This window comes from Malus domestica, chromosome 07 (assembly GCF_042453785.1).
Source record: "Malus domestica chromosome 07, GDT2T_hap1".
In the NCBI taxonomy this organism is placed as follows: Eukaryota; Viridiplantae; Streptophyta; class Magnoliopsida; order Rosales; family Rosaceae; genus Malus; species Malus domestica.
This window is the reverse complement of record NC_091667.1, coordinates 4,676,872-4,693,165: the sequence shown is the minus strand read 5'-3', so window position 1 is coordinate 4,693,165 and position 16,294 is coordinate 4,676,872. Positions and strand designations below refer to the sequence as shown.

At 35.8% G+C, this 16,294-nt stretch overlaps 2 protein-coding genes across 2 annotated transcripts; both read left to right on the top strand.

Annotated features, from left to right (window-relative positions):
- Positions 1–4,969: 4,969 nt before the first annotated feature.
- On the top strand, positions 4,970–8,477 carry LOC139197639 (uncharacterized). The gene is made up of 5 exons (XM_070825573.1): positions 4,970–6,289; positions 6,376–6,506; positions 6,574–6,649; positions 6,733–7,353; positions 8,422–8,477. The coding sequence occupies exons 1-5, from the start codon at positions 5,008–5,010 to the stop codon at positions 8,475–8,477; spliced, it is 2,166 nt and encodes a 721-aa protein (XP_070681674.1). The 5' UTR covers positions 4,970–5,007.
- Positions 8,478–12,180: 3,703 nt separating this feature from the next.
- On the top strand, positions 12,181–15,916 carry LOC103438639 (MATH domain and coiled-coil domain-containing protein At3g58210-like). The gene is made up of 4 exons (XM_008377173.4): positions 12,181–12,305; positions 12,405–12,560; positions 13,670–13,839; positions 14,825–15,916. The coding sequence occupies exons 2-4, from the start codon at positions 12,439–12,441 to the stop codon at positions 15,805–15,807; spliced, it is 1,275 nt and encodes a 424-aa protein (XP_008375395.1). The 5' UTR covers positions 12,181–12,305; positions 12,405–12,438; the 3' UTR covers positions 15,808–15,916.
- Positions 15,917–16,294: the final 378 nt, after the last annotated feature.

Genomic DNA, 16,294 nt, shown 5'->3' with positions numbered 1-16,294 from the left:
TTTCTAAGTCTAATTAGATGCCCTAAATTCATAATTGATATCCGTATGAAGTGGTTTGATTGTTTGAACTTAGGTTCATTATGATACATCACTTGATCAAAATTTGAATTAACGATATGACCGTTGGATTGTCACCAAACTTTAATGCATTATAGAATGTAATATTTGAGGATAGCTAGAACTGATGTATCGGGAATCCGAAGTACGGATCTTCCTGAATTGGATTTTTAAGTTGGTAAAATTAATTGTTAACCGCCACCTAATTCTAGTAATTGGCGGATATCCGACCGTTGGATCACGATGAGATTTTAATATGTTGTTCTCTAAGCATAATGTGGACCTTAGGAAGTTACAGATCCAGAATCCGATGTGCAGATCTACTGGATCAAATCATGCAACGTTGTGGATCGTACTGTTGATCGAGAATTAACTTTTGGTCAACATGTCTCGAAACGTTCTAAATACTAAATCTAGTACCACGGGGTACTAAGTGAAGTCTAGTGGGACCACATTGGTTTGAGAGTGACTTGAATATATGTGATATAGCTATTACCTTAATTGCTTATATTAATATCATCTGTGAATATGATATGCGTTATAAATGAAATTTTATTGAAATGTGAATTATATATATATATATACACACACACATAGACATACCATAGACCTATGTTTATTGAATGTGAATTCTATTGAAGCGTTATTTTTATTTCTGGCCATCGATCTATTTTCATTAAGTATGATTTGACTTGTGCTTTGGAAATATGGTTTGTATTGTATGATTGGATTGATGTGATGAAATGTGAGGGCTAGTACTGGACCGTTAACCTATTTTCATGGGGTTTGTTACTTAGGCACTTGTTTCACATCTTGTTTCCTTATTTCACTTTTTGTGTCATTCGGCCCTTATAAATTAAGTGCTTGGTTCTTGTATTGTTTCTTCAAGTTGTTGTTGTATCCCTTGGTCTTCCACTCGATTCCGTTGAGTGATGGTCCGGAATCGTATCCTGGTTCGGACTCCGTTGAGTGATGGTCCGGAATCGTACCCTAGCTCGGATTCCGTTGAGTGATGGTCCAAAATTCCTTCTACTCTGCGATTCCGTTGAGTGATAGTCCGGAATCGTATCCTGAGTTTGATTCCGTTGAGTGGTCCGGAATCCCTTTGGTGACTTGATTCCTTGGATTTGATTTCAGCTTCAGAGATGTAGGCTTCGACCGAACTGTGTCACTCTAGCCCTGCATGTTAGCGTGTTGTATGGGTTATTATTTGGTGTGATTATTGGATGTTGTTGGATGTAATTGTTATGATTATGATATACCGTTGACCCATATGGCTATAGATTATTATTGCACCTCGTCAATTGTTCCTTGAGATGTTGCACACTCTGAATTGTGCATTATGTTGAAATATGGCAGTTTATGTGATAAATATTCGAGTGTAGTGAAAAGTTGAACTACGAATGGCTTGATCCCTATTGAGGGTACATAGGCAGTCTAACGAAAATGTTAGATGTAGCCATAAAGTATACGCAAAATTATTATACATCTGGATCTTGAATTATATTTTGTGCATATCCAAAAGGCAGGGTACGTTGAGTTACGGGCATTTAGTGACGTCACGTGTCGATCTTAGAAGTATATCTTATAAGATAGAAGTAATATTTCTAGATTAGAACTTGTTCAATCAGACTGTGATCCAAACAAAAATACTTGAAGTCGCTTATTGCTTTATTATTGTAATACTCTTTATTAAATAAATGAAATATCATATTTTTTTATTAAAAAAATACAAATAAGAAAATTTCTTTACCTATAACCACAGTAGAAAATATCGATAATATCGGCGAAATATCGCCGATATTATCGTTTTTTTGGGACCCCGATATTTTAGTAACTATCCAACTTGTTTTCGGCAGAATATCGCGATATTATCGATAATATCGATAATATCGCGATATTTTCGAAACTATCGCGATATTTGGTATGGACTCATCGGAGAACACGGCCGGAGCAAATAATCCGAAACCCTAAATCCCCAAATGCTAAATCAAAGCAAATGAACTGAATCTACAATACAGGATTCCGAGAAGAACGATTTCAGTACAAAAATCAACATGTTTACAAGCCGAGAAGAACGATTTCAGTACAAAATTCAAAGCAAATGAACCGATTCCCTAAATCCCCAAATTCGGATTCAAAGCAACTGAACTGAATCCCTAATTCCTAAATCCCTAAAATCTATTTCAGTACAAAAATCAAGCAACATGCAGATAAATCGCAATCTGTACAAAAATAGAAACCCTAATTCCTAAATCCCTAAAATCAATTTCAGTACAACAAAGGTGCAACATGCAGAAAAATTGAAATCTGTACAAAAATTTAAAGTAATAGAGGGGAAGAAGAGAAGTAGGAGCCTGGAACATCGTATTCCTCACTAATCCAAGACGGCTGGGACAAGTTCGTGCTCCTCAGTGGTGTCGACGGCTTGGACTACGGAGACAGAGGGAGACAGGGAGACACGGAGACACGGACGGTTATGGAGTGGTGTCGACGGCTGGGTTTAGGGCGGGTGAGATGGGAGGAGCAGAGGGAGACAGGGAGACACGGAGACACGGACGAGGAGGATCGAGATTCGAGAGATGATGTCTCTGTGTGTGTGTGGAAGAACTGGAGAAGGGGGAAGGGAGGGAGAAGACTGAGAACTTCTCGGTGAGAACGAAGGCTCAGACCGACCTCAGAGAGAGAAGAGAGAAGAGAGAGACTGAGAGGATTCGAGAATATGGTAGTGGAGTGGGAAATGAAAGATCGAGAGAGAGACCTCCGTGTGTGGTGTACGTGTGTGGTGTGCGTGTGTGGTGTGGTGGGGGGGTCTCGAAGTGTGTGTGTGGTGGAGTGTGAGTTCTTCAGTCTTTTTTACTGTTTGAGTGATGGTGTCTAAGAAAAAAAAGCATCCAATGCTCCAAATTATTCAAAACCAAATCATTCCAAACCTATGTCTACCTCTCTGATCCAATGATCCAAAGAACTTTTTGCAATTTCAGAACATGCACAACAAATACTACTGCTTTAATAATGAAAGCGTGTGACAGTCTTTCACATGCAAAACAGTGTCAATGTCTGTTATATACTTACATTCTTTCATCATCAGAGGCATTCACCGAATTTTAACTTACATTCTTCTTCCCATACCATTTTCAAAACCATTCCAGATCCTTTCCAAAGCCAAGCAACACAAAGGCTTCCATATTTAAGGTAAGTTTACAAACTTAAATTTATATTATTGTAATTTATACAAAAACAAATAAATTTGTGTGCACTCGTATGTTAATTTTTTTAAGTAATTACTTGCATGTTAATTATGTTAATTTTTGTAAGTAATTAAGTAATGTTAATATTAATTGTTTTAAGTAATTAAGTAATGTTGTATAATTATTCCCTAGGATAATTTTAATATGTTTAATGTTATTTATTATTTTATTTTCCTTACCATTTTCAAAGTCATTCCAGATCCATTCCAAAGCTTGAACACAAAGGCTTCAATATTTAAGGTAAGTTTACAAACTTAAATTTATATTATTGTAATTTATACAACAACAAATAAATTTGTGTGGACTCGTATGTGAATCTTTTTAAGTAATTAATACTTGCATGTTAATTTTTGTAAGCAATTAAGTAATGTTAATATTAATTGTTTTAAGTAATTAAGTAATGTTGTATAATTATTCCCTAGGATAATTTTAATATGTTTAATATTATTTATTATTTTATTTCTCTTACCATCTTCATTATCAAATTGGATTATTATTCATTAATATTAGGTTTTTTTATTATCAAATTGGATTATTATTCTTTAATATTAGATTTTTTTATTATCAAATTGGATTATTATTCTTTTATATTAGGTTTTTTTATTATCAAATTGGATTATTATTCTTTTATATTAGGAATTTTTTTTATCAAATTGGTGGATTATTCATTAAATTTGATTATTATCAAATTGGATTATTATTCATCACCATGTTTTATATTAGGATAATTTTTTTATCAAATTGGTGGATTATTCATTAAATTGGATTATTATCAAATTGGATTATTATTCATCACCATGTTTTATATTAGGATAATTTTTTTATCAAATTGGTGGATTATTCATTAAATTGGATTATTATCAAATTGGATTATTATTCATCACCATGTTTTAATTTAGGATAATTTTTTTATCAAATTGGTGGATTATTCATTAAATTGGATTATTATCAAATTGGATTATTATTATCAAATTGGATTATTATTCATCACCATGTTTTAATTTAGGAATTTTTTTTTATCAAATTGGTGGATTATTCATTAAATTGGATTATTATCAAATTGGATTATTATTATCAAATTGGATTATTATTCATCACCATGTTTTATATTAGGATTTTTTTTTATCAAATTGGATTATTATTCATTAAATTGAATTATTATCAAATTGGATTATTATTCATTAATATTAGGTTTTATTATTCCATATTATTTGTATAATTACTTAACTTTTTACAATCATTTTCTTTACTTTGTATTTAATTCTTCTGTAGAATAACTTTATTATTTAGGTTCTCTTATTTTTATCAAAAAATAATTGTCTAATTTTAATGAAAAATAAATATAGGTACATTTAAGATGTCAAGTAAACGTGATCCAGCTTGGGAACATGGAGACCCAATAGACGGAAACAAACATGGCACAATTTGCAAATATTGTGGTCGGGTAATGAAGAGTGGCGGAGTGACACGACTGAAGTATCATCTTAGTGGATTAGATCCATCAAAAAATGTCCAACGATGCGATAATGTCCCCCCAGAAGTGAAGGCATTCACCAGCACATTATTAAAAAATAAAAAACAGCAGAAGGAAAAGATGACACAAGGAATGGAAAATATTCGAGCTGAGCTACGGGGAGAAGTCTATGGCCAAGCAGTTGACAGTGATGATGATGACGATGAGGACGAATGTGATGATGACATGGGACCTGAAGAACGACGCAGTTTGAAACAAGCATTACGTGCCTCCAAACAGTCAGCATGGGAAAGAGAACACCTTCATAAAATTCCTAATAGGGGACAAGGTTCCGGGACAAGTGGTGGTGCACAAATGAGACGGGGAGGCAGTCTTAGAGAATCACAACCAACACCACCAATAGCCCCAAGTTTATATAAGTCATCCAACGCACGTCAAAAGAGTGTTTGGAGTTATTTCAAGGGAGGTAATGTGAAGGAGGGAATGGGGCGTCTAATTAGCAAGTTCTTTATCTATGAAAATGTCCCTGCTGCGAAGGCTTCATCACATCATTTAAAAAATATGGTAGTGGGATGTCAACAGGCCGGTGTTGGAGTACAACCTCCCACTCCCTATGAGATAAGAAACAAATATTTGGATATGGAGTATAAAGACATTGGCGAGTATGTTAACAAGTTGAGGTCAAAGTGGGAAACTAATGGTTGCACAATCATGTGTGACGGATGGACCGGCCCGACCAGATTATCTATCATCAACTTCATGGTATATTCCAAGGGCAAGACAATTTTTTTGAAGTCTGTTGATGCTTCAGACCATATAAAGAATTACAAATATATTTACAAATTATTGAGGGATGTAATCATGGAGGTGGGAGAGCATAATGTTGTCCAAGTCGTGACCGACAACGGTTCTGCATTTGTCAAAGCTGGAAAAAAGTTAATGAAGCATCATAATGTGTTTTGGACATCATGTGCAGCACATTGTATTGATCTTATGTTTGAGGCAATGGGGAAGAGAGAGAATGTTGCTACTGTGGTCAAAAGAGCTAGAACGATCACTAATTATATTTACAATCACGGTTGGTTGTTGGCAAAGATGCGTGAATTTTGCAGAGGAGAAATTATTCGTCCAGCTACCACTCGATTCGCCACAAACTATATTGCATTAAACAGCCTACTCAAGAAGAAAGCAGGGTTGAAGCAACTATTCACCAGTGATGATTGGGCCAACCACAATTTTAGCCGCTCAAATACAGGTCGTTTGGTGGAAAGTATAGTGCTTGATCATGCTTTTTGGAGTCAAACAGAACATGTGTGTCAAGTGTTTGAACCTCTTTACAAAGTTTTACGGATCGTTGACACAGAAGTGTATCCTACTATGGGGGCTGTATATGAGTTGATGCGTGTAGTGAAGGATGAATTGGAAAGAAAACATGGTGCAAGGTGGGTCGTAAAAATAATTGAAGACCGATGGTATAAAACATTATACCACGATTTGCATGCAGCAGGTATAAATTATGTCATAATTTGCAATTCATTTCTTTAGTTGCATAAGTATTATTTATCTTATTAGAGTATGTGTTTCTTTGAACAGCATATTATTTGAATCCCCGATACCAATACAGACCCGGTGTTGGAGATGATGGTACCCTTATACGTGCTGTACATAATGTATACTCTAAATTAGACCCTGCATCACCAGCAGTTGGCCAATTTGGAAATGAGGTACACAATTACTTAAATTATAATAATTACTTTGTTGGATTAAACTAACACAATTTATTGTATTCAGCTAACATGGTTTAAAGATGCAAGAAGAACATTTGGAGAACCAACATCAGTTGCTGCTCGAACAAATATGTCTCCTAGTGAGTATAAACATATTTCACTATAAGTTTATAATAGAATTTGTTGGAGTTATTAGGCTTATCAACATTATTTTTCATTGTAGCTGAATGGTGGATCATGTATGGGACCGATGCACCAACTGTGAGAAAGTTAGCAATAAAAGTATTATCACAAACAGCTTCCTCATCAGCTTGTGAAAGAAATTGGAGCACATTTGCACTCATCCATACAAAGCAAAGAAATAAGTTGGCTCATAGTAGCTTGGAAAAATTAGTTTATTGCTACTACAACATGAAGCTTCAAATTCGAGATAAGGAAGCAGAAATCGATCATGTCGACCGTGGTGACCCACTAGATGTGTTTGATATTGTTGGTGAAGATGATGATACGGAGGGTAACCAACTTTTTCAATGGATTAGACCTCTTCATTTAGATGATGATGAAGGCAACCCAGCTCCCAGAGTTGCTGAAGAAGCACGTAATGAAGGGATAAATGTAGAAAGAGTATTAGAGGAGGAGGTGGGATCTAGCAGCGCTGACTCTTTCGAAGAACTTTTGCACCCAATGCCAAGCAACACTGAAATTCCACATTTTTCCAATCCTACACAACCACAACATCGTGCTGATACTAATGATAGCTCTAGTACAAGATCAGGAGACTCACCTACCACCGGAGGTGGGAATGATGAAGGAAATAGTGGAGTTGGAGGTAGTGGAGCTGGAGGTAGTGGTGGTGGATATGGAAACTATTATGGACCACCACCTCCCGGATATATGAGCCCCTTCACTGGTGAGGCAAACTTCACGCATGCAACACAAGATGATGACCATGGCAGTAGGCGGGCAGGACCAGGAATTGGTGCCATAGGGAAGGACTATACTCGCAGAGAAAGAGGCAAAGGGATTTTGTCAAGTCAAGAAGATGACTCGTTATCTAGAACTTCAGACTCTTTTGGATTGGGAAGTAGTAACTATGGTTATACTCATAACCAACCATTTCCCTACCCTTCATATCCCATTCCTGTTGGGATGGAATCGAGCGACTCATGGAATCAATCCCAGCCTCAATCTTCAAATGATTTTTCTTATGGACAACCTCAACCAATCTCGGATCCATATGGGTGGCATATTAACAATTACATGCAAAACTATTTTGGGGATTTATCATTTGATAACTACTCTTCACAATACACTCATTCTACACATAGAGATGATGAAGATAGTGACAAATTTGAACCTCATAGGAACTCTATGTGGTACTAAAGTGTAAAATATTGTACTAATTCATTATATATAAATGATTATGGTGTGTTTAGACTTCTTTCATTAATTACTACATATTTTCTACACTCATAATGTTTGTCAGATCGCTATATAATCAACTTGATAATGTTAAATCCATCATGCAATGCATTTCCTTCCAATTTTTTGTGATAAACTAATAGATAATTGACTAAATAAACATCCTACAAAGTTTCAATACAAATTTCCAAGTTTTTCTTACAATTTCCGTGGTTTCCATGTAATTTTTATCGATATCGATATTTTACCGATATTTCCATCGATATTTCCGTGTTTTCGGACTACCGATATTTCCGATATCACCGATATTTTCTTCCTTGCCTATAACCGGTTGTAGTTTTTTACTTTGCGTGGTGCAGGGTGCTTAACGGGACAAATCTCTATTTTTTATAAGAACTAAGGAGATGAATCTCTATTTTTTTATAATAAATAAGGAAATTTCTTTACTTATACGAGTTGTAGTTCATTGATTATTTTTACAAATTATTAGCCAAATTAGAAATAGTTGAGGCAATAAATTATGTTCAAAGAATTTTACGAACATAGTGATAAAAAAATATAGGCTAAATAGCCAAAATGGTCCATAAATTTGCATAATCAATAGAAATGGTCATTGAGATTGAAAATCAATAGAAATAGTCCTTGAGATTGTCCACCATCCATGATTTTAGTTCTTCCGTTAAAAACTCTTTGGGCAATTTTCAAAGTTTCGTAACTCAATCGTTTCTTAACCAAATTCGACCCATAATATATCAAAATGAAGATAGAAATGTGTAGAACACGAGTATACCTATTTGGAAGCCCAATGGTTGCCGAAGATGGCCAGAAAATAGCCTGAAAGGTGACTGGTCTGCGGGAAAACTAGAAAACTCGCCGGAAACTGAGCAAATTATAAACGTTCATAACTTCTTCAATACTCAACAAAATTGAGTGATTCAAAAATGAAAATCATACTTCTCAATGAGAAGAAGATAATGGTACCTTTCTCGATGGCTAACTCGTCATGACTTAGTCACTCTCGAGCCGTTTTCCGGCCAAACCACGGCGAGTTAGCCATCAAGAAAGGTACCATTATCTTCTTCTTGTCGAGAAGTATGCTTTTTGTTTTTGAATCACTCTATTTTGTTGAGTATTGAAGTTATGAACGTTTAAAGTTTGCCCAGTTTCCGACGAGTTTTCCAGTTTTCCAGCAGACCAGTCACCTTTCAGGCTATTTTCCGGCTATCTCCGGGAACCATTGGGCTTCCAAATAGGTATAATCTTGTTCTACACTTTTCTATCTTCATTTTAATATATTATGGGTCGAATTTGGTTAAGAAACCATTGAGTTGCAAAGCTTTGAAAATTGCCCAAAGAGTTTTTAACGGAATGACCAAAATCATGGATGGTGGGCAATCTTAGGGACCATTTCTATTGATTTTCAATCTCAGAGACCATTTCTATTGATTATGCAAATCTCATGGACCATTTTGGCTATTTAGCCAAAAAATATTAGAACTTTATTATGAGATTCAAACGAGTAAATAGTTTCAGGTTAAATTAATAATTTATGAATGAAAGGCTAAATATAAAAAATGCAACTTTTTTAAACATTTTCATGCCACTTTTATACCAACTTTAGGAATTTTTCGGGGTACACAGTACCCCATATGAGCTGGTGTTCCCAACAAATAGAGGCTTGACACATATTTGTTTAGATTTTTAATTAAAAAATTTCCAACTAACTTATTTTTATCAAGAGTGCTCATATTCCCACCCAGTGTCTTATTTCCCTACCCACCATTTAATAAAAAAGTTAATGACATATTTATCCTTTTATAAAAAGACTTTTAACCCCCTATTTAATTAATTACTAAAATTTTGAAGAAAAAAACATAATTTAAAATAATAAATAAATAATGGTGGGTGGGGTGTGATATTTGCGGTGGAGAAAGGCTGGGAAAGATTTGGGCTACCATTGACAAAAAGGTTGGAGGAAGGAATAAGTGTGTGCTAGACGAAGGCAAGAAACTTCAACGAATGAGAGACTTGGCAATGAGATATGCGGCTTTGACAAAACATGAGGAAGAAAAGTGGTTTGGGATCCGAGGTCTCTGCGGAGAGGCGATAGTTGTGAGTACTGGGATTTGCAGAGGTGATAAATATCCGAGTCTTGCATTTTCTTTCATTTGTTCGTTTTTATTTATTTATTAAATATTATTTAAGATATATTAGAGTTATTTAAAACAAAACATATTAGGGTTATTTTGAAAATAATGGTGACGGGAAATAACATTTTACATTTTTAACTTTTTATGATGGGTGAGATTATCATGTGAGTGGGAAAATAAGACACTGGGGTAAGTTTAGTACAATTATAATTCCTAATTTATCTCTAAGAGTGAAGCAGAATTTCGAAAAAACCACCCTACCCACGCCTAGAACTCATAGCAACCAACCACCCATTACACGCCGCCATGAACTCATGGCAAGACAACGACACACCTCCATCGATGGTGATAATTACACCAGCGAGGAGAAAATGAAGAATAGGAAGGTAGAAGGAGATACACACTACGCGCCGCCATGAACTCACGACAAGACATCCACCTCCACCTCCATTGATAGCAATAATTACACATGCACCTAACAATGAGGAGAAAATGAAGAATAGGAAGGTAAAAGGAGATGGAAAAAAAAGGGAGAAGGGAAGGGAGAGATGGGTGGGGGTGGGGCGGTGGTCGAAGACCCAGGACGAGAATCTGGATTCAATCTTTTCAATTAACTTTTTTGTTTATTTTTATTTTGTTTCTAAAAATTTAGGGGATGTAAAGGGAAGATTGTTTGCAACGCATTAAAAGAGAAAATTTTAACAATATTTCTTCAATTTTAAGCCAATTGGAGTAATAATCTCTCAACTAAAAATCTATGATCATTGGTTCCTTAACTCATCAAAACATGCACCTATGGTTCTTTTCGTCTTCGTCAGAATTTCGTCAAAATAAGTCATAGTTAGGACAATTTCTACAATTGTGTTAAAGTTAACGGGTCATTATTCCAATTGGGTTAAAGTTGATGAACTATTTATTCAATTGGATTAAAGTTCAGATATCATTGTTATAGTTATTCTCATTTGATTTTTCATATTTGCCCATTGATTCATCTTCATGAGCATGACATGTGACTCATTTTGACGGAATTTCTAACGAAGTTGACGAAAAAGACCATAGCTGCACGTTTTGATGAGTTAAGGAATCAATGGTTACAAATTTTTAGTTGAAAGACTATTATTCCAATTAAGTTAAAATTAAAAGATCGTTGCTATAATTTCCTCCGTATCAAAAAGATGACAACGTGTGGGATATAGGACAAGTGTGAGGTGTTCATTTGTAGGGTACATCAACTGTCTGTAGTACCCGTACTCGGAAAAATTTCTTAAATTAAAGGAGAAATTTTTTATTGTGATCAGAACACAGAGGGTACACTACGTGTTTTTATATAAGTGGTGAGATATTTTATTTTTTAAGTTATTAATTTTTTAACACACATATCTCATTATTTGTATAGTGTTATCATCTTGTGTATCCATCACACTGAAAAAAATTTCAAATTAAAGGAGAAAATTATTTGCAACATGTCAAAAAGATGGCAAACATGTGTAATATAGGCCAGGTGTTAGGTGCTCGTTTGTAGGGTACATCAACTATCTAGAGTACCGGTATCTAGTAACACTAAAAAATATCGACGATTTGTATTAAATGCCGTGACAGCTTTGAGGAGTGGCTCTACAATTAGTCCCATCTATGGCGTAAATTTGACATTTCCCCGTTACCCTCCAAAATTGGACCCGGCTTCTCTGCCTCCCAGTTCCATGCACTTCCATCCCCTTCTATTTTGTGAGGTCACTGTTAAACCACGTCAATATTTTATATTAATTTTTTTTATAGAAATAATAAGATAAAAAATAATAGTAATATAAAATATTAACATGACTTAACCGTGACTGCACAAATAAAACAAAATAAGAGTGTATGGAAACTAAAAGAGTAGGGAAGCCAGGTCCTCCAAAATTTCACGTCGGCGTTAAATTTCACTAAACACTGTAGACTGTAGACATGGCATCTCCCGTGATTGGGGACTGCTCTTGTTTTATTTCCAATCATGGGGTCCACTACTGTTCTTCTGTCCTGTGGGACCAGAGCGGTGTGGCCTATGGTTTGCCACGTCATCTTGTAATGGCCACTTGCAATTGAGAAAACAGGAGCCACGAATTATATCCGAAGAAATCTACAAAAACATGAGTCATTGCCTCATCCTCTTACCTCTTCCTCTCTCTCTCTCTCTCTCTCTCTCTTACTGTGCAAGTGCCAAGTTTGGTTCCTTCATTTGAAGAAGGTATGTTTTCTTTGTATCTATTTTAATTTCTGGGTTTTTTCGGTGTTAAATGTTAGTTTATAAGTATCTAATTTGATGTTTTTCTTGTTTGTTTTATAGTTTGTTAGTTGCGTTTGAGTTGCAGAAGAAACAAATGGAGAAAAAACAAGTTGGGGAGCTTGTATCGGTGACGTTCACATGGAAGATTGAGAAATTCTCTAGGTTGAGATCCCAGAAGCATTACTCTGATGGTTTTAATGTCGGTGACTTTCAATGGTATGTTTCACTTTCTCCTACAAATTTTACTCAATGACGTTCTTCGTTTTCTTGTTTCGTTTTTTGGTTTAACTTTTGTTATATATGTACTTCGGTTGTTTGATTCTTGTATATGTGTACTTCGGTTGTTTGATTCTTGTATATATGTACTTCGGTTGTTTGATTCTTGTATATGTGTACTTCGGTTGTTTGATTCTTGTATATGTGTACTTCGGTTGTTTGATTCTTGTATATGTGTACTTCGGTTGTTTGATTCTTGTATATGTGTACTTCGGTTGTTTGATTCTTGTATATGTGTACTTCGGTTGTTTGATTCTTGTATATGTGAACTTCGGTTGTTTGATTCTTGTATATATGTACTTCGGTTGTTTGATTCTTGTATATGTACTTCGGTTGTTTGATTCTTGTATACATGTACTTCGGTTGTTTGATTCTTGTATACATGTACTTCGGTTGTTTGATTCTTGTATACATGTACTTCGGTTGTTTGATTCTTGTATACATGTACTTGGGTCGTTTGATTCTTGTATATATGTACTTTAGTCGTTTGATTCTTGTATATATGTACTTTGGTTGTTTGATTCTTGTATACAAAAGCTATGCCATCGAGTGGTGATTTTGGATTAGCTCCTGGGATTTCGGGCCGTTTTACTCTCTTTCAAACAGTAGACTTTTCAACCATTTTTGCTCATGCTAGTGCCTCCAGAAATTCTTGGATTTCTTGCAATATGAGATTTAATGCCATAACTCTTATTTGTATTTTACTTTTTTATTGGTGCGATGCAGAGGCACATAATAGATCGATATGAACATCATGAGCTGTCCCGTAATAAAACCAGTTGTTGCTGATACTTTCTTCTCGGTTCCTTCTTCCATAACCCGAGCTCGGAGAAGGAAGAGATAAGAGAGCATATATGTACTTTGGTTGTTTGATTCTTGTAACGACACCGAGATTTTTTGTGATAAAATCCTACTTGTTATGCTGATACGTGGTAAGATGCAAGTAGGGGACAGGACAGTATACGTTTGATTAGTAGTTGGCCGATGACCCGTCTTTCTGAGATCTTGATATAAACACTTTTCTTATATTTACATGTTTAAATCATCAGGCAGATTGTCGTATATCCGAAGGGCAGCAGCGGAACCCCTGGAACGCACGACCTGTCGATATATCTGAATGTTGCAGATGCTTCGGCATTGCCATCTGGGTGGAGTAGATATGCCCAATTTACCTTGACCGTTGTCAATCAAGTCAACTATGATAAGTCAATAACAGTTGGTGAGTTATATGCCCTCACTTCATCTTGTTTATTTCACAATTAGGTTGGTGTTTTTCTATGTTGGTTTTGCTTTCATTCAGACTCTCACTTGCTCGAATAATATTATATTAGTTTAGATTGCTACTCAATCTTTGATTGCCTTGTCTGCACTTGTTGTCCTTTTCGCAAGACTCCTTCGTACCAAACAATTGTCTATCGGCTTTAGGTCATGGCGTTGAACAGGGGACTCGCTGAAAAAAAGAATGGAAATATGAAAGTTTGTTTCTCTTGTTTATTCTGGACATACAGCGTCCCACTGAGTTTCAGATATGGTGGAAATTAGTCTCTGGTAAATTCGGCGATTCCAAAAGGGATTTATGAGTTGTTAAGTTTACAGTTCTCTAGGTCATGGGAGATGGCATGAAAGCCAAAACTCTTTTGAGGTTGAAGGGTGATGGTTGTTTTTTGGGGGATAGAAACGGTGAAACTAGAAGGATTTTTTAGGATTGTTCGGGGGCAGATGTGCTTTTGTGGGTAGAGTTAGTTTTATGTTTACTCTTTGGGCTTCGGTCAATGTAGAGTTCAGGGAGTTATCCATACCAATTGCCAGCATGGTTGCTGGACTGGAAAGTTGCAGCAAGTTGATTGATTGTGGTTTGAAGCTTGAATGTCTGGTCTTTCAATTTAACTTATAGCTTTGCTGCTGTAATTTGAAAGTGGACTGCTAAATTTGATGGTTTTCATATTAAGATTTTGGTTTCTTCTCGAAAAAGTGAAGAGGAAGAAGATTAGTAACTTTTACTTTCCCACAGAAGGGAGAATTATTTAGTTGTTCAGAAAGCATGTCTACTTGTGTTGCCCAGACATACTAAACCATCCGAGAAGAGAATTACTGTTTACATGATAGTAATGTTGAGTTTCCATTGTAATTATTCTTTAATTACCTATGAGCTATGCTTTTCTTATTATTATTGTTTTGAAATCCGTCTTATTTTGATTTTACAGAAACTAAACATGTGTTCAGCGCAAGGAAAAGCGATTGGGGCTTCACATCATTCATGCCTCTAAGTGAGCTTTGTGATTTCTCCCAAGGGTTTCTTGTGAATGATACATGTGTTCTTGAAGCTGAGGTTGCTGTCAGTCAGGTTGACTATATGGCCGAAGTCCACGAAACTTGGTTTTGTCCGCCTATACAGCCCTCAGACCATGAAAGGCAAGGGCATACAGATGTGGATGCCGTACAACTTACAGCGCCTACTTCTGAACAGGTACTTGCTTTTCAGGATGCATCAAGTTCTGAACAAAAGCAAACAAATGATTTTGAGCAAGTTCTAATCTCCTCAGTAGCAGTTACTACACCTAGTTCTGCTCAAGTGCTGGCCTTGTGGGATGGACCAAGTGATGGACAAGTTTGGACTGGGGGTAACAATAGCCTTGTTGGATCTCCGATAGGAAAGGAACATGAGCAAAAACCCTCTGCCCCAGTTGGCGAGCTCATGAATTTCAGGGGTTTAGGGCAAATAGACAAAGCTTTTGTTCCATTTCTAGAGGAAGTCTGTTTGATGCATCCTTCATTGATCAAGTGCCAAAGGAAGAGAAGTCCTATGTTTACTGAATGGGCATTCACAGCTTTGGGTAGACTCCTGTATTTTCTAAAGACTACCAAGGGTACCGATATGAACGTGGATGCTTGTGAGCACCTTCGACTGTCATGGGAGGAGCTTGAGTCCTTCAGATTTGACTTGGCTTGGTTGGAGCCTCACATTCAGTCCGCTTTGGGTATGAAGAAGTTTGTGGAAAGGGAACTAGAGGTAAAAGACCTGAGAAATAATATGGATTCTTTAGAGATTGAAGTCAAGAGGTTGAAGGCTAGGCTAAATGTGGCAGAGTTAGATTTTGAGGATGCGAAAAGAGACGTGGGAGAGGCCGAAGAAAGCTTTGTTGAAATAAATATGGATAGCGAGCTTGGTTATGGTGGGAGGCATTAGCCGTACTGCTTCTTCCTTTAATATTGTATGTCTTTGCCAATACTAGGTTTAATTTGGTCCACATTCGTTGCTTATACGTATATATTAAGACTCGAAAATATGATTATTATTTTAGTCTTATATTGACATGGTTAGTAAATAAAAAAAACACCTCATGATTCATACAAAAATAATTTAAAATTCAAATAAAGAAAAACAAAACTCATTATATATCTACTTGTAAGCTTGAAGTTTTTTGGTTATCTTTTCTCAATACAAAATAAATTGGTTTTTACGTATGTCTAAATTATTGAGTTTGAACTTTGAAGTGGGTTTCTAAGTATAATTTTATCGAAATTTTATGTGTGAAAACGAATAAATTTTTATTATCCTGAAGTTGGGGGATGTTTTTGGCATCACCTTGAGCCTCAAAACTCTTAGGACTGGCCTTGAGTGTAAATAACATCATGTGTATTTAATAAAAACTTGGCAATGCCTACTTGTGCAA